Source organism: Podarcis cretensis (genome assembly GCF_951804945.1).
Source record: "Podarcis cretensis genome assembly, chromosome: 3".
NCBI classification, from domain to species: Eukaryota; Metazoa; Chordata; class Lepidosauria; order Squamata; family Lacertidae; genus Podarcis; species Podarcis cretensis.
Genome location: NC_137172.1, coordinates 74,016,699 through 74,034,715, shown reverse-complemented (window position 1 = coordinate 74,034,715; position 18,017 = coordinate 74,016,699). Strand labels below are relative to the sequence as shown.

General features: G+C 42.1%; 1 protein-coding gene across 5 annotated transcripts in view; it reads left to right on the top strand.

The window, feature by feature from the left end:
• LOC307213592 (uncharacterized protein) overlaps window positions 1-18,017 on the top strand; it is a 57,626-nt gene that overhangs the window by 11,669 nt on the left and 27,940 nt on the right. For 4 of the 5 annotated variants that reach the window (XM_079971594.1, XM_079971593.1, XM_079971592.1 and 1 more), the window contains 16 exons: window positions 1,990-2,132; window positions 2,518-2,670; window positions 3,174-3,272; window positions 3,775-3,939; window positions 5,791-5,903; window positions 6,428-6,557; window positions 6,654-6,857; window positions 8,013-8,205; window positions 10,159-10,286; window positions 11,046-11,246; window positions 11,358-11,479; window positions 13,347-13,575; window positions 14,179-14,381; window positions 15,098-15,256; window positions 16,628-16,718; window positions 17,573-17,713. In XM_079971594.1, coding sequence (XP_079827720.1) covers window positions 1,990-2,132; window positions 2,518-2,670; window positions 3,174-3,272; window positions 3,775-3,939; window positions 5,791-5,903; window positions 6,428-6,557; window positions 6,654-6,857; window positions 8,013-8,205; window positions 10,159-10,286; window positions 11,046-11,246; window positions 11,358-11,479; window positions 13,347-13,575; window positions 14,179-14,381; window positions 15,098-15,256; window positions 16,628-16,718; window positions 17,573-17,713 — 2,474 coding nt within the window. Of the gene's footprint in view, window positions 1-1,989; window positions 2,133-2,517; window positions 2,671-3,165; window positions 3,273-3,774; window positions 3,940-5,790; window positions 5,904-6,427; window positions 6,558-6,653; window positions 6,858-8,012; window positions 8,206-10,158; window positions 10,287-11,045; window positions 11,247-11,357; window positions 11,480-13,346; window positions 13,576-14,178; window positions 14,382-15,097; window positions 15,257-16,627; window positions 16,719-17,572; window positions 17,714-18,017 lie in introns of those variants that run through there. The other variant, XM_079971595.1, reaches the window with a different exon arrangement.

The following is an 18,017-nucleotide window of genomic DNA, read 5'->3' as shown; positions in this document are numbered from 1 at the left end:
CACCTGAGGTGAAATGAGAAGATATCCTACTGCTGCTGAAGTCTCACTTACTGGGGTTGCGCAGTGACAGCTTCTGCTAAAATCCCCAGAAGTCTCATGAGATCTTGCAGAGTTCTCACAAGATCGCACCACCACACAGAATTCCGCCACCTGAGGCAGCTGCTTTAGTCTGCCTTATGGGCAGGTTGTCCCTGGCCCTCTGCATCTTCAGGTAAGAGTGGGAAGGACAAACCCTGTCAGAAATTCTGAAGAACCACTGCTAGTCAGTGCAAACGATACTGAGCTAAGATGAATCAATGACCTGACTCAGTATAAGGCAGTTTCCTGTAATCCTATTCCTACAATTTGAGCATTAACAAGGGCATACCATACAGTCCTTCCACTCTCTCAACCTTTCAACTTAGCAAAGGCCATTTCAGGATAGCAGCCAGGTGGGGATATGTAGATATACGCAGACAACATCTGGGCATTTATTCTGAAAGGAAATGAACTTTTATGGAGACAGAAAGTTAATCACGATGATTTGCTTCTTTGCTGTTTACTTTCAGCGACGCGTTGTCCAGGAACATTCGTTTTATAGTGTTATATTAAATAAGGTCTCCAACTCAGTCCGCTTTATAGATCTAAGCTTGATAGATTAAACAGAAAATTGATTAAGCAAAACATTAATAGCTAAGATAGAGCCAAGAGTAGAATAGGGACACAGATGGCCCATTACTGCCAAGCAGTGAGATAACAAATTAGATTACATATAACTCTACAGATCCTCAGGAGCCTTATTGAACTTTAGCAAGTTGTTGCATGGTGATTAAAATTCTTGGTGTGTCAATGAGCTGCTGTACAAAGGACACCTGTGTGGTATAGTTATATCTGGTATTCATAGTATAACTTGGAAGAAGTTTATCATCAGAAACAAAAGGATACCTTGAAGGGCTGCTGCAAAAGTCCTGAAAGCACAAGACAAAAGCTGGTTACTAGTTCTCAAGCTGTATTAGTACAGTTTGAAATCGAGCTCAACAAGAACACTTAATAAGGAACTGAGGCTTATCCTGCAACCCAAAATAAGTGTTGACTCACCAAATATCTTCATAGCAGGGGGCTCTGCTGTTCAAGAGTAACCATTTTTTGTTATGACCCCAGAGGACAGTTACAAATATGGAATTTGGGGTGCATCTCACAACAACCTTTTGGGCCACCACAAAACACATCTACATGTTTAGAGGAGTGTCCTCTATGAGGTTAAATAGAGTCATAGCAGTGCCAACACTTAGCACAAGACACTGACAGCTGTGTAGGTTCATGTTATTAATGGCCAATATATGTAGAAGTATAAGGAACCAGGGGGTGTACATCTCTCTGCAAGCGCTGGTCCACACCAAATCATAAACCCACATATCCAGACGGATGTAATGTATAGAAGATGGCATAGAAGTGTCTGGCACAATGCTTCATTTTGGTGTGATACATGGTAACATTGTCATCTGGGGTTATCACGTGCTAATGAATATTGTACATCAATGTTGTGATGGTTCATAATTGTGGTGGTTCTTGAATGGGAGAGCCTTCCAGTTAGGGAAGATGGGCCAAAGCTTACTTTGGAATGCAGGGGCATATAAATCTCGGTTCTTTTAAGTCTTTCTATTGAACTCTGTTTCAAACTGTCAGGTGAATAAAAAACTGGGAGCTCATGCCGCCAAGACTTTCGCAGCAGCCCAACTATATTTACATCCTTTTATTTGTGATTTTAGGCTTACAACCTGGCCCTTCAAAAGGCTGGCCATATACTTTTCCAGTCTTCCTCAGTGGCCTACTGTAATTTTAATAGTTTAGGGTGTGGGTGTGTGTAATATTTTTATATATATATATATATATATATATATATATATATATATATAAAATGATGCACCACCAGAAGCATAAATTCACCTGAAGGCAACTTGGCAGCAGGCAGCATTACAAAGTTTTCAGTTTATTCTTGCCTTCTTATAGGATTCCAAGCCATACTTCCCCAACACACTGCAGAAATTGAGGAACTAAAGCCTCAACTCAGACGTTTACTTTCTAAATTTCATATCAACTATGATGTGGAAGACCTGAAGCATTCTGCTGATGAGATGCAACTTTTTTCTATGGTAATTTAATGGTTGCTCTTATATTACTGTATATAATATGTATACTGATATGGTCCCTCTCATCCCACTGAAAGTCTACAGCTAAAAGAATAAACGGTTCAACCAATTATTTACTTTGATATCAGCAGAGTTAAGTCTATAATGATCTCCCTTCTGAATTTTTTATGATCCTCCAAAGTGTAATAGTAAGGAATTTGTGGCAAAATCCGGAGTAATATAAGTACAATTAAATCCCATTTTAAGTCAATAGAAATTCATTATGATGTTCAGTGAAGCTTAAGTGCATACTACTCCTCTCTCTGAACTATCTAACATAGTAAATATTTTGCAGTGCTCAGTGGAAACCTATGTTTACTAGTAGGTATCTTTTTCCTGGGATGCTTAGGTTATGCATGAGTTTAGAAGCATTTTCAGAAAACAACAGACAATGAGAACATTTCCTGTTTATGATGCTGGAACGCCTGGATCAGAAACCTGGGGTACCAGAGACCCCAACATGGCTTTGAAAAAGAGAGCCAACTGGATTCCTTTCATAAAGGTAATAAGACCTGCATTTGGTTGTTCTGATAAATTGTCTGCTCAGGCTAAAATATCTAAATTCCCAGCTTCTCACTAGCAAACCATGTGTACTGATCTTGAGTTGAAGTGGGTTAAATGGTCTCAGTTCAAAGGCTCTTGTCCAGAAACTTGGCATATGCAGAAATATGATTGGCTGCTACCTTTGACAGAGGTGATTGGATATTTGGACAGAGTAGTGGGTTGCCTGGATTCATCCCTTCCACAAGTGGTTAGCACTAAGATCAGCAAGCAAATGGTAAGATCTTTGCACACGTTCATTTCTGTACAACACTGGCACACCTGGATCAAGCCCAAATCTGCTGAGTGCTAGTTTTTTCTTTCATGCAAAGCATCCTTTAGTTCCTGTATGTGCAAATTTGTGCACACAAAACAATTCAGTATGTCCCAATCACCTGTGCTGCATTAGGACGAGGAATGTGTTTTCTTTATGTTCCTTACACATGGTTTTTTACTGACAAGCAGATTAAATCTAACCAAGATCCATGGCAGCAAAAAATGTTCAGGAAACTGGAGCATCGGAAGGTTGATGAACTGCTGCAGATTCAGTCAAAATTTTTAGAGGTAATAAAAACTCCTGAGTAACTGCTTCTCCACTCCCTACGTCCATTTTTTTGCATTTCAAGGTTCTTTCTAACTTGCATTTCAAGTCAATTTCTAACCTGTATCCACTTCTATCAAACCTGTCTCCAATTTGTGTGATATGTAGCAGGTTTACGTCAAATTATTTATTTTTACTTTAAGTGAATCAAAACCCTTTTGGATATTTCAGGATGAAGTTTTTAAAAAATCTACACTCATTAACAGCAAAGAATTCCACAGTCAGTGATTCCAAAGACTGTTTTTACTCAGGACACCATGAACTTTCATTTTCACATTTTGTCTTTGCGATGTATAGTGGGGTAGTGTTGTTGTTTTTAAGTACTCTTACGTTATGCCTAAACTTATTTGCCATTCCTTGAAATTTCAAATCACTCAGTTGAATCCAGACAAAGTTAGTCTATATTATCTGAACTGTGGCTTCTGGTTTTGCTAAAAGTCAAAATATGTTGCTGTGACAAACTAGGTTTCCAATCCAGAACAGGTGATGGAGGTTCTTCAGGAGCAAGCATCTGCAGTGCTAGAGCCAAGATCAATGACATCGGCTTTTAATACTTTTACACTTTCTTTTAATTCACAACAATATGATCAAATCTGGAACAAGATTTACCACAACTCCAGATTCCATCAGGTAAATATGCAGAAGATTTTATAAACTGAAATTTGTGTTGGTCTCTATAGCGATTGTGTACATTTTCTTTTGGAATGAATTTTGTTACTTTTGAAGAGGATACTCCAATTCAGGGTAAGTTAAAATATTATGTGACAACTGAGCTTCCATTTGACTACCATGTATTTATGAAACTGCTGTCCTTGCTATATTTTGTGATGACTTGCATTTTGCTTCATAATAGCTGGACCTGATAAAATGCCACCACCAAATTCTTGCCTTTTTATTACTTCAGATAATCAGGCGTCAATATGAGTCATGACAATAAGATTATCACTCAGTGGGGTTGGTTTCATGAAAGTTGAGAGCATCGTTTAGGATGCATGTATGACTAGTATCGGGACGCAGGTGGCGCTGTGTGTTAAAGCCTCAGCGCCTAGGACTTGCCGATCGAAAGGTCGGCGGTTCGAATCCCTGCGGCGGGGTGCGCTCCCGCTGCTCGGTCCCAGCGCCTGCCAACCTAGCAGTTCGAAAGCACCTCCGGGTGCAAGTAGATAAATAGGGACCGCTTACCAGCGGGAAGGTAAACGGCGCTTCCGTGTGCGGCTCTGGCTCGCCAGAGCAGCTTTGTCACGCTGGCCACGTGACCCGGAAGTGTCTCCGGACAGCGCTGGCCCCTGGCCTCTTAAGTGAGATGGGCCCACAACCCCAGAGTCTGTCAAGACTGGCCCGTACGGGCAGGGGTACCTTTACCTTTTATGACTAGTATCTCAAATGGAGTCCTGAAAGGTCTGTGTTCCAAAATATAACCCCACCACCAGTTACTTCTTTGTTTCTTGGTGACTTTGGCAGTGTAAGAGATTCTCAGTCTGCTTTGAAGTTGATAATGGTTTGTGAAAGTCCAAACAGGAACATAATACTTTTGTAAGAATAGACTAAAAACCACAGAGCAGTGTGCTAGCTTTTGAATAGATCATAGGGTGGTAGTCAACAAAGTAAGTGTGCTAGCACAAGGATTAATACTAGCACAATTGTGTTTCTCTCCCTTTCCTTCCCTATGTGTGCCATGTGCAATCCCAATATACCGTATGTTTGGAGACTGGAGAGAAATCCAGAATACATTTTGCGGGGGGCGGGAGTGCAGGGAGAGAAATGGAGGAGGATGTTCCATTGCATAAGGAGAATCCTTGTGCTGGTGAAACATTGTCCTTAGTCCTGTGTTGAATACAATTCAGAATACAGTGGTGCCCCGCAAGACGAATGCCTCGCAAGACGGAAAACTCGCTAGACGAAAGAGTTTTCCGTTTTGGAGGTGCTTCGCAAAACGAATTTCCTATGGGCTTGCTTTGCAAGACGAAAATGTCTTGCGAGTTCCTGCGGGTTTTTTCCCCTTCCCCCCCCTTTTTCTAAGCCGCTAAGCCGCTTATCCGCTAAGCCGATAAGCCTCTAAAAGCCGCTAATAGCGCTAATCCGCTAAGCTGTCAATGGGCTTGCTTCGCAAGACGAAAAAACCGCTAGATGAAGAGACTTGCGGAACGGATTCTTTTCGTCTTGCGAGGCACCACTGTATGTGACAGAGGGATCCCACCCTCCTCCTTGGAAAAGAATGGAAAAGAATGGAGAAATCTGCTTGGTACTTCTTTTTTGTAGTCCGTAGTAGGTAGCAAAGGTTGATCTCTTGGTCACCATATATTGCTGCTGTACTTGCTATTTTGATAGGTCACAAGTTGTACAAGCAACAAGAGAACCAGTGGGCTATGATGTAAGGATTCCTTTGTTCATAATTTTAAAAATCTAAATTTCATAAAAATCTTGAAAACGAAAACTTTTGTGTGTGTTTGTCTATAATAACTAGCCCTTAAATATGGACAGGAGCAAACCAGTGATGATGCTGATAATCCTACCATGGCATCTGGTGAGAAGGAAATGAGACACTCCAACTTTAACAAGACCTCCACTTTTTCAAGAAAGAAAAAAGACACAAGGTGAAATGAATATTGCCGGTTCCTCTGTGTGATGCTTATGTTTAATGCTAAAAATGAATGGGCTGTACCAAAGCTGTCAAAACACAAATGGAAGGGCAGCTTCTCAAATTGCCCTGTCTCCTTCCCAGTGTCAGGCAAGCACTTACCCAGGCATTGGGAAGGAAATAGGAGGGCTCTAGGACCCTGGCAGAGCCTCACACCTCTTTCCCAAAGCTTGGTTTAAGGCGGCACCACAAGGATTAGGGGGAGGGCGTCAAATGGCCTCGCACTGGGCAGCATATTATCAAGGTCCAACCCTGCATATGTGTACTCACTGGCACCACCTTAAATGTGATTGCACTAACACACTCTCCTGGCCTTCTAAATGTTGTTCTGTTCTGGAGGTTTCCATGTGAGTGATTACAGTAGGAGCTTTACCTCCTAAAAAGCAAATATAAAGAGATTATGCAATTTAGATGTAACTGAGAATCTCTTTGAGGAACAGTAATTTAATTAAATTTCTCCTTCTTGGGGAAAATATGTAGTTACACAACGACCTTGCAGCTGCTGGGGTTAGATGAGGACATGGAGGCCGACAGCAAGGGGCTTCCCATGAGGAAAGGAGCCTACTTATCTCTCCTCCTTTTGCGTCACTTGCAAATCCGAGAGCTGCAGGTAAAAAGAAAAATTGCATTCAAATGTTCATATTATGCAAGACTGTACATAATAAGACTTATTTTTATTTCATCGTAACTGTCTCATTTGTACTAGAGAATTTGTTTGGGCATCCTCAACTACTTCAGATCCGTTGAAAGAACCCTAACCATCAGCACCTCGGGTCTTGCCTTGAGTGCTGGCCATCTGGTCTCCACTGCTGAAGATTCCTGTTGGGTAAATGCAGCCAAAGGGGGCAGAGGTGCCTATGGTGGTCTTGGTTCACACCCCTATGTGCATTACACACCAGCCGACTATAAGGTGAGGCATTTGGGTACTTTGTAAAATAGCTTCATAGACAGACACATGAATAAAATAGGTGCGGCACCAAGGTCAACGGGTGTTCCAGCTGACCTTGCATGCAGAAGGGCCCTGGTTCAATCCCTGCCATTTCCAGCTCCCTGGAGAATTGCTGCCAATCGGAGTAGAGGATCTGAGATAGATGGACCAATGGTCTGACTTAGTGTTAGGCAGCTTCATATATATATATGGAGTAGGTCCTGCATGTTACAGGATATAGCATATGGGGGCATTTAGGGGAATCCCCAGTCTCCTTACAACCCCAGCTCTATTTATGACAATCTGTATTTACCCAAGCTGATGAAGTGCAGGTCATAAAATCAAAGCCATATGCCTTATGCGGAAATGCATTTGAGTGTTCCACATCTGACACAGAGTTATAGATTTCTTATCTCTGTTCAAAGGTCGAAGCAGACAAATTAACATTAGGCATATGCCTTCGTTGTATTGCTTTCAAGGCCTTTTTTGCTTAGCCAGGCTACCCTGTTATGTAATTTTCTGGTGCACATTTGCTTTTCAAACTTTATTTCTCATTTGAAAATTTTTTTTCAAATAATTTGTCTATTTTTATTGCTATTGTTAAATGGCTATTTTATACCATTTTATGTAAGCTACTTATGGAGGGTATTTTTAAAATTAAGTGGTGTATAAATTTCACTAACTAAATAAATGCAGCAAACACATGAGCAAAGTCTCCCTCCTGTACACTGCAGCCTCCCCCACTACTAAAATTACTACCCTAATCGTGTATTTTCAGAAGTGCCCCATGGATCTCATTGGGACTTGCTCACCAGCAAGCATGCTTAGTCTTGCAGCCTTAAAGCAATCTGTTCTATGGATGGGTCAGACTTTTAACATTCAAAATTTGCCTTCAGCTTGAAATTCACAAAAAATACACTGCTTCCACTCCTAAATCTCATTGCCAACCAGAACTGAATCTTCCTCCACAAGTTTACAGCAGGTCAAACTCTTCCATACCTTTACAAAACTCTTGAAAGTTACACACACACATGTATGTACGTGTGCCCACATGCCCACATGTACATGCACTGTTTTATTTGGTACTTCTAATATAGGCTTCATCATGTGTTTATTTCTAATCTGTCCCTGGCACAGGTTCACAGTGTGCAGTTTATGGAGTTTGCAGAGGTAGAAAACCATGATGATTTTTACACCACAGAGGACATGTATGTTCACACCCAGGATCAGCGAGGGGCTTTTGTGATGTACGATGTAGCCCTCCAGGACCTGAAAGAGCTAGAAAAGCAGCTTTTGCTTGTGGCAACCCAGTACATTGAGGCAGGGAAAGGTAAGAATCATCACAGTTTGGTACACTTCTGCAAATGAGAAGGACAGAGAGGGGGGGAAAGGAGCACAAATAGGAATGATCAGTCACAAGGATGATCACCAGCCCAAAAGTTGGTATCCCAAAAACTCAGCCAGGGTGCCTGACTTTGCTAAACGTCAGTTTATAGTAAGCTGCTTATTGTCAGCTACTGAGCCAGCCTAGCAGAGTGGGACTCTAGACTCTTTTCATATGATTGTGTGAAATGTTGAGGTCTATGTCAGTGTTTCCCAAACTTGGGTCTCCAGCTGTTTTTGGACTACAACTCCCACCATCCCTAACTAGCAAGACCAGTGGCCAGGGATGATGGAAATTGTAGTCCGAAAACAGCTGCAGACCCAAGTTTGGGAAACACTGGTCTGTGTCAATGGTGACACAGCAAGCACCTTTAGGCACCTCATATCACAATGTCTAGTCTATATTTGTTGTTGGACTGGGGCAAGGGACCTTTTTCAAGTAGAGGACAACCTTCCAAGGGCTGAATGTCAGTGATGGGTGGGGCCAGAGGATGTCACTCTTTTGTGCAGCAAGCTTCTTTCCAGCCAGTGCCAGATTTACGTATAAGCTAAACAAGCTATAGCTTAGGGCCCCACTCTCTTGGGGGCCCCAAAAAAATTTAAAGGAAAAAAACCTGGATGTACATTTCCAAAATATGAGATGAAAAAACAAATAAAATAAAACCTACCGTATTTTTCGCACCATAGGACGCACTTTTTCCCCTCCAAAAATGAAGGGGAAATGTGTGTGCGTCCTATGGTGCGAATGCAGGCTTTCGCTGAAGCCTGGAGAGTGAGAGGGGTCGGTGTGCACCGACCCCTCACGCTCTCCAAGCTTCGCAAACCTCTCCGCAAGCAGCGGGAGCCCAGCGCTGGGCTTCCGCTGCTTGCGGAGAGTTGCCTGCATGCTGAAGCCTGCGCGCGCTGAGCTCAGCGCGCCCAGGCTTCGCGGACCTCTCCGCAAGCAGCGGGAGTGCTCCCACGGCTTGCAGAGAGCTGCCTGTTTGGGGGCTGGGGTCGGGGGAAGCTCGAGCTTCCCCCGCCCCTGCCCCGCACCTGGGGGGAAAATAATTTTTTCCCCTTTATTTCCCCCCCCAAAAACTGGGTGCGCCCTATGGTCCGGTGCGCCCTATGGTGCGAAAAATACGGTATATACAGCAATAGTATTTGTGTTGTGTAGGCTCCTATGATGTAATTAGGTCCATAAATTACCATATAGCATATATTCAACACAAGAAACATCGTCTAACATTGTGTATGCCATCAAATATCAACAGTGTCCTTCAGCTCTCTATATTGGACAAACAGGCCAAACCTTACGCCAAAGGATAAACGGACATAAATCCGACATCAGGAATCACAAGACAGAGAAACCAGTAGGAGAACACTTCAATCTCCCAGGACATTCTATACAAGATCTCAAAGTAGCTGTTCTATTACAAAGGAATTTCAGAAATAGACTGGAAAGAGAAGCTGCTGAATTGCAACTTATTACCAAACTTAAAACCATGGAGAGACCTGGTCTTAACAAAGACATTGGATTCTTATCTCATTATACATGACAAAGCCATTTTTCACCTTCTCACCCCTTGCTTTTTCCTGTAAGACCTATTGCAGTCGTTAAGAGTCGTCAACAGGCTCATCACAGCTATCTGCCAATCACCCATTCCCACCACCCTTCTGAGTAATACCCCTCCCCACCTTCTCACTATATAGAAGGGTCTGGTGACTTCTGTTTCAGTGTATCTGAAGAAGTGTGCATGCACACGAAAGGTCATACCTAGAACTAACTTAGTTGGTCTTTAAGGTGCTACTGGAAGGAATTTTTTTTCTTTTATTTTGTTTTGTTAAGTAGGCATTGTTCTTCCTTAGCTTGCTGGTTTCTGTGGAAATGCCTGTTGTGCTGTTTTTCCTTTTCGAGGTCACAAAGCATGCCGTGATTCCAGTAATAGCAACTACTCAGCCTGGGCTCATGCATCAGTGGATCGATCTGCAGTAATCCTTGACCTTTGGACTTGTGAAACAGCTTTCTTAGAAAATAAATGGCAGGTGTATATATATTCCCACATTATTTTTAAAAACCAACCAATCTGAGCTCCTGTTACATTCAATATTTTTTTAAATTAAAATTATTTCTCATCCTTCCAAAGTTGCCTAGAGCTGTCTTTGTGTGTTGGACTATTCAAACCAACTATACTTGCAAACAGCGATCATTAGCATTTTTGGAATACAGTATTTTATATCCCCCTTCCCCCAGTCATCTTATGTAGCTCTAATAGCTATAATATATCTGAAAAACTTAAATTAATTGGTTTGGATATTTTCCAGGGCTATCATAATTCAGAGACAAAGTGTGAGATGTGACAAAATCCAAGGCAAATATCAGACTAATGTTTCATTGATTTTCAGTGGGCTTACTTTAAGTATCACTTTAATCTGAATGCTCCATTGTTATTAAATGAATATGAAGCTGATTTTTTAAATTATACTCAATTTTTATCATCTGAAACGCAGTACTACAAAAGAACTTGCATTACAAAACATTTTATCTTGAAGCATTTTAACTCTTCTGTTCCACAGCCCATCCAGCCCTTCCTTTATAGAAATTAAGGTCCCTCTTTCCCATAGTCCTGTTCCCAGAATGGCCAAGCCACATAAAACATAGCTGACTAAATTAGCAAATAAGAGAGAGAGGTGAAATAGGGAAAGTTAACTTTTGGTAAAAAAATAGAGAGAAATTACGGTATCATTCTTTTTTTAAAAAAAAAAAAACCCACCTATATATTTTTGCCTTAAATCTATTTTCAGCTTTTGAATAGTTACTTTGAAGCATATCAACATGCATTAGATTCAGAAGAAAGATTTGCTTTGGCCCAAGTTGTAACAGGCATCATGTACAGACGCCCTCGATTTGATTTCCATCTTGGGTATTTTGTGAACATCTATAAAGATGAGTGTGCTTGCCTTGAGCTTCACCTACAGCTGGTGAGAGGTGTACTGAACAAACAGGTTAGTGGACTCTTTGAGTTTTTTATTTATTATTTTTAATCTGTTTTCTTACATTTATATCCCACCTTTTCTGCTACATGAGGCTTGTGTTTTTATTTATTTGGTTTTTAGATAGATAACCAACGTGAATATAACCACAGGATTTGGCGTGATGGTCCCAAAGGTGGCACCTGTGAATTTGGTTTTCCCCCATATATAATTGCAAAACAATTAATTGCTATTAATAGCACCCCGTGAGTAATGTCTGTCTCTCTTTATCATATGATGCAAGTACTGTATTATAAGGGAGCCCATCTTTAACTTGCTCAGTCAGAATCTTCCACAAAAAATCACACTGTTATCCCTTTGTATTAAAGTGATGTTGGTGCAGATAAGCTAATTAAACTGTAGATGAGTAGCTTTCACACATAGCATTGCCATATCTCACAACACGGATCTACTTTGAACACAATGTTAAGCCAAATGAACAACATGGCTTTTCCAAATGAATATTTTATTGACAACATTGCAAAGGGACGTTTACAAAGGGTTTTCAGCCCCCCACCCCACCCCACCCCACATTACTCCTTTAAACTGTGGAGGTTTGAAGGAGAAGCAGGAAGCAGCGGCGTAGCGTGGGTTATCAGCACCCGGGGCAAGGCAAGTACAGTAATTTACTCTCCCAAGCAGCAGCAGCAGCAGCAGCGAGGCTTCTCTTTCCCCCACGCTCTCCCGGAGCTGCCTCTTTTCTTTCCTTTTTTCCCTTTCTCCAAGGCTTTTCGCTTTCTCTCCTTAATTGATTCCCCCTCCACACCGCGGCGTTTCCTTGCTGCTTCCCCCCCCTTCCCCTCTCTCTCCTCCTCGCTCTGCTTGCCTTGCCCTGCCCTGCCTGAGGGCGCCCTGAGGAGACTCCGCTCTCCTTTTTGACCAGGCGAGGTGGAAAAAAGGGGGGAAAGTCTCTTCCCGCCCCCTCGCCAGACTCCCTGCTCGGCTCGGCTCACTACCCAGAAGGCCAGTGGAGAGAGAGCCGCAATTACCATAAAGCTCCTCTCCCTCCGCTTCGCCAAGCTGTCAAAGCCCGGCAGCAGCGGCAACGGCAGCAGCAGGTGCAGCCAGCCCCCCGCCAGCCAGCCCGCCCGCCCGGCTTCCTCTCCTTTTTTCGCCCGCGGCAGAAGGCTTCGCTCTCCCCCTTCCGCGACCTCCTCACCAAGCCGAGCGAGCGCGGGCTCCCTAACCCGTGGATTTTAGTAGGGGCAGAGAGCTGCTAGTGCGAGCGTGCCCCCCGCCCATGTTGCGCCCGGTGCGGCTGGCCCCCCCTGCACCCCCCACGCTACGCCACTGGCAGGAAGGTTGGGGTGCCCTCTCAATCACCAATGGGCAGCTGCAAGTGCACCTCCCTCACCAAACCTCCCATCCCACTCCCCATTGACCTTGCCAAACCTCCCCTTAGACCCCTCCACTGTTGAGGGAAGGCCAAGAACATGGGCAACATAGGGGAGAAATATTTTCTCACATTTGTCCCCTCCCGACTAGCAATGGTAGCAATAACAGCAGGACGGAAAGGAGATATTCTCTCCTTCACTTCCGCCTCTTTGGTGGCAGCAGCAGGACAAAGAAACAAAGGAGAAAAGGCCTTCCTACCTTCATCCTGCTGTTGCTGTCACTGCCAGTAACAGGAGGAAGGGGTGACAGGTGAGGTGGGCAGTGGCAGCAGAGTATGGCAGTTGCTGAGGAGGTTCCCCGTCCTGGCCTGCCTGTTCCTTTGTTGCTCACCCGAGCCGACCACCACCCATGCTGCTAATTCACTTGGCTGGTCAGCCTGCCCTGCCTGCCTGGGTTGCTCACCTACAGTGCAGTTTGCATGGCTCCCCATGATGACATCCTTACATTGTCACTATATACTAGGATACAGAATGATTTATAAATGAAGAATATGTATTTACGCAATTTACATAAGACACTCAGTATGTAAAGGTTTGCATGGAATGTATCAGATTTCAGGTTAACTTAAACAAAACTATCATTTGTCCTATTAGGCTCCTTGAAAACAAAAGTTATTTCTCGTAATGTAATGATTCTATCCTTTCATAATGCTTTTTAATTTTGTTTTTGTTTTTAAAGTTCGGCTTTGAAGAACATTTATTTGCTCGAGTTCCACCCTTCCCTTGGCCTAGTATCTTTAGTTCCTAAAGCTCTGGGTCATATCCTCCAGGAGTTCCAGCAAAGCTGTAGGCCAAAGACAGCCAGGGAGGCAATTAATCTGGAAAAACATGTGCTTCAACTTGCCCTGGACACATGGCTGACCATGGAACAGCCAGAGTCTTTTTATGGCTCTCAAATTCAGAAAGATGTACGTATGTCTTCTACATTCTAAATCTGTGGTGATTTTGTCTTGTTTTTAAATAATTCAGGCTATGATACACATTCTTACCTTAAAGTAAGTGCCCTTTTATTTAATGGGGCTTACTTTCAAGGAGACAAGCATAGGACTTTGCTGTTAGTGATGTCTGTTGCGGACTCTACACATTCATGTCAGTTAAAATGGACTGATCTGTTGATATGGTCTGCAAATCTTCTTTCTCTTGTTGACACAGTCAACTAAAAGTTTCAATACAAACTTTTAAGGATTTTATGCTTGTGAGCTGGACAAATTCAATGGCACCCTTGTTACCTAAGGTTAAACACTCACGTATTAGCTAGTAGAGAACAATAACAGTTATCAACCCATCTAGGAGCTCAGAGAACCTTTATTGTTCTTCTTTAGCTTCAATGGAATCTTCTAGCTAATCCCTTTCACTAATACACATAGGCATTCTCCATTTCAGTGTCAATTAAACCATTATATTTAACAGCCTTAACTTGTCATCTGAACCTGGGCTCGTGGTTTGATAAGACAATTAAGCAACAACATTATTTTTACTGACTGTTGAAAGGAAGTGTATGTCCCCCATAGTTATTCACAGAAGTTCTGGTTGAAGATCCTTGTCTTGTAAGAGAGATTGCTATGTCAGCACTGAAATCAGCAGAAGAGGGAAAGCAGAAACAGGGTAAAGAAAAGCAAGCTTTTATTCTGAACATCTTCTCAAGGCTCCTTGAACTTCTAACCCTCCGCCATCGATTGATAGAGGCAGCAGTAGAAAGTGCACAGCTGCAGAGGTAAAGTAATGGGCACATGGGATGGCAGTGCAGGGAGCTATATTGAAATCCCATTGAAGAAGGATTGAAAGTAACCATTAAGGACTTTGGTGCAGCAGGGGGTTTTTTCCTACTCTTGGGGTATGTAGATTAAAACGCATATCCAGTGACATTTAGGTCTCTCCTCTTGGCAGTCCCTCCAAACCACTATTTCAGGTATGCCACCTTTATTCCACCCGGATGAGGAACCCCTTTCAACCCAAGGGCTGCATTCTCTTCTGGGCAACTGTTTGGGACCCACATGCCAGTGGTGGGCGGGGCCAGAGCAATGAATGTGAATTTTATCTTTGTAGAATAGGCTAGTTTCCACACCCACCCACCCACTCTTCCATCCAGGCAAGCAAGAAGCACGATTAGAGTTCAAGGACACATTCCAGCCAAGCAAAAACAGTCAAGGAGTGTGTAAAGCATAGCAAGTGTGGGTCCTGAAGGCCAGACAGAGATGTCCCCCAGCCCCGAGATTCCCCATCCCTGTTTTATACCCACGGTCAGATTGCCCACTGTCTCCCACACCTATTGAGACACAGAATGATTCTTAAACTCCATAATCAATAGCGCACAGTTGCTGGCAAACAAAATTTCTGTTTCTAGCAAAGCAAGAGTTGCCAGCAAGGGTGACCCTGACAGTGGCTAAAGAAACATTGCAAAGTTAGATGTATGTGTTCTTTTCCTTTTAGACTCTACAAAGAATTTGCAGGAGAAATGGGCTTTGATGAGTTCCATTTATACTTAAGGCCCGTGTACTTTGAATTTGCAACTCACAAAGAGAAAGCAGACCAGCCCTCACCAATATTTGTTACTTCTCTTCTAGAGCATCATGACAGTAGTGTGGATAGGTAAACCAGAGCTTTATGGGTATTGTGGCACATTTTCCTCGTCTTTCGATCAGCCCCAAAAGCAACTTATCTAGGTCCAAATGATGTGGAAATAGAACAGCGATTCTTTCTTAAAAATTTCCAAATTGATCTTCTTTCTAAGCATTGTCATAAAGTATGACTGGAGCTTCTGTTGTTTTAATTCACCCTTTTCAAGATTAGTATTTTAAAAATAAAAAGCTAGTATAATTTCACAAAAGAAAAGTGCATATAAGGAGTGAAGTCAAATCCCCCCTCACCGCCGCCACCGCCAAATTCAATGCAGCTCATCTATTTCAGGGTTTCTGAGGCACCGGTGTTTATTAACACAAACTGCTGAAGGTTTATTCCATGAAAGAGACCATAGCTGCCATTCTTCTCTGGTAGTATTTCTTAGAGGCTGGGATGTGGATACTCCATAAACATACAGTTATATTGGGGGCCAAGTATTCTCATTTATAGTTAAGGTCTGATTAACTTTGCCCAGTTAATCATCCAGCCCTCAGTTGTATCATAACACTCTCTCTCAATCTACTTTGCATATTTGTACTGTATTCTCAATAGGCCCAGCCCTCCTAGATTTGCAAAATTGCAATGACTCTATGTCCCTTGGCTTCTATGCGGGGGGTGGGGGGGTGGTAGAAGAGTACTGTAATTAAACAAATGGCTTTTGCAGTTATTTGTAACCAGTCTCCCATATGAAATTAAAACCAATCACAAACTAGCAGAATGTATGATTTAACACAAGTGCATTTCAGAAATTTGCTGTGATTTTCAGAAACAGATTTCTTTAAATCTATACAAAGAAATATGTCACACATCTCCAGTGTTTCCCTTGTGAGACAATCAAGCCAACTATTTATTTTAAATACCAGTATATACTGCTTTTATGTTGGCCAGCATTTGGAAATGTGTCTGATTTTATTTGTCTGTTTGTTTAATTTATATCCCGGCCTTACTTCCAAAGAAGCCCACTTTGTAGTGGTATCATTAGAGACATGGGCTCAGATCCTAACTAAGCTTCTGCTGGCAGGAACATCCCATGAGTGGAGTTCTGTTTACAGGACACTCCAACTTTCACTGACCCCTTCCCCTTTGCTCTTTGAAAATCTACTCTGTAGGTGCTGGAAGACTCTCTGAAGAAGCTTGACAAGCAGAACCAGGAGCCCTTCGGTTCACAGAAGGGTAGTTAGGATCCAAATCATGTTCTGTAGATAAGATTAAAAATATTTGTAATAAAAAATGTGAATAAGAAGCAAGCACAGCACTTTCCCTTTTCATTTATTTACATTTCTACGTTCATGAATGCTTGCATATTAGTTTGTGTAATTTAGAAATATTTACCTCTTGCAGATATATTCCATCCAGCTTAATGTTAAACATCCATGATATTGACAATCAAATTGGAAAATTTAGCTTTCGTACAAGAGACAGCATTCTTCAGGTGACTGAATTATTTCCCCCCAGTAATTCTCAATACTGTACAACCACAATGAATACATTTTATTCCTTCCCTTCCTATAAATTTTCTTTTGTCTTGCACCAGAAGTTATTTGAGAACCAGCAGTGTTCTGAGTTGTCATTTTTAATATAACTGTACCCTGACTATCTCAGTCACTGTAAATCAGGTAAGGGGGATCTACACTGTGCGTAAATTACATTGTAGATGAACCATTTCTAAGTTGAAGTACCTAATTATAGCCATTCAACAATTTTTTAAAAAATTAAAGGAACACAATGAAAGATATTTCAACGTTCCTTTCTGTTTTCCTGGACTTTCCTTCTCATGATTCACCTGGGAATGCACCTGATCTGCAATAGTATGGGGGAGGAAATAAGTATAAAATATGTATTGAAACAGACATTTAAAAGGTGAAGCTACCTCTTCTTCAACATTTCCTCCAAATATTCTGATGAGCATTGCTACTTTATTTCATATTCAACTCCATGTGGCATCCAATTTTACTATTTGGGGCTGTGAACGCACTATACATTTAAAGTCCATTTTCATTCCCGATAAAGAATCCTGGCAACTGTGGTTTACCCTTCACAGAGCTATACAGCTCTCATCATCTTTCGCTACCTTCAGCTCCCAGTATAAAAGTATACTGTATATGCAACCTTATATTGCACTTAATTATGGTTCTAGATCTATGCAAAATAAAATCCTGTATCTGAATGCAAGTGAAAAGATTTCAGTGAGTCTAAGGATAAGTACATCTATATCAAGAGAAAACTGTGCAACTTCATGTTACGATTATTATATGAGTCCTAATAGTTTTTATCTTAATTCTTCAGCTGTTACTGAAGTCTAATGGACTAGAAAATCTTCAGATTGCTCTTGCCTGCCAAGTCACTCATAAAAACACACTGCTTGTTGCTGTTCAACAGGCTGCATTTTGCCCCATGATGCAGCCCTTGCGGACGCTGGATATGAAGGTTTGCATTTTCTCCCTCTCTCCAACTATACATGGAATGCAGTTGTGGAACTTTTTCTTACTTTTTGAAATGAAAATCACCCACCAGAGGCTACAGTTGGAAGGTGAGCAGGGAAGGTATATGTAACCCTTCCCCTATAGGCTACTACATTCCTCAGAATCGTCCTGTCATGCTGTCAAGATCCAAGTTTGGGGCAAGTACTCTTTGGTGAGAATCCAAGCAGAGATTTAAATCACACAATATGCAGCAAAGTAAAGCATGGAAGTATCGGCCATTAGACCTTTAAAACATGTCTTTCCAAGTG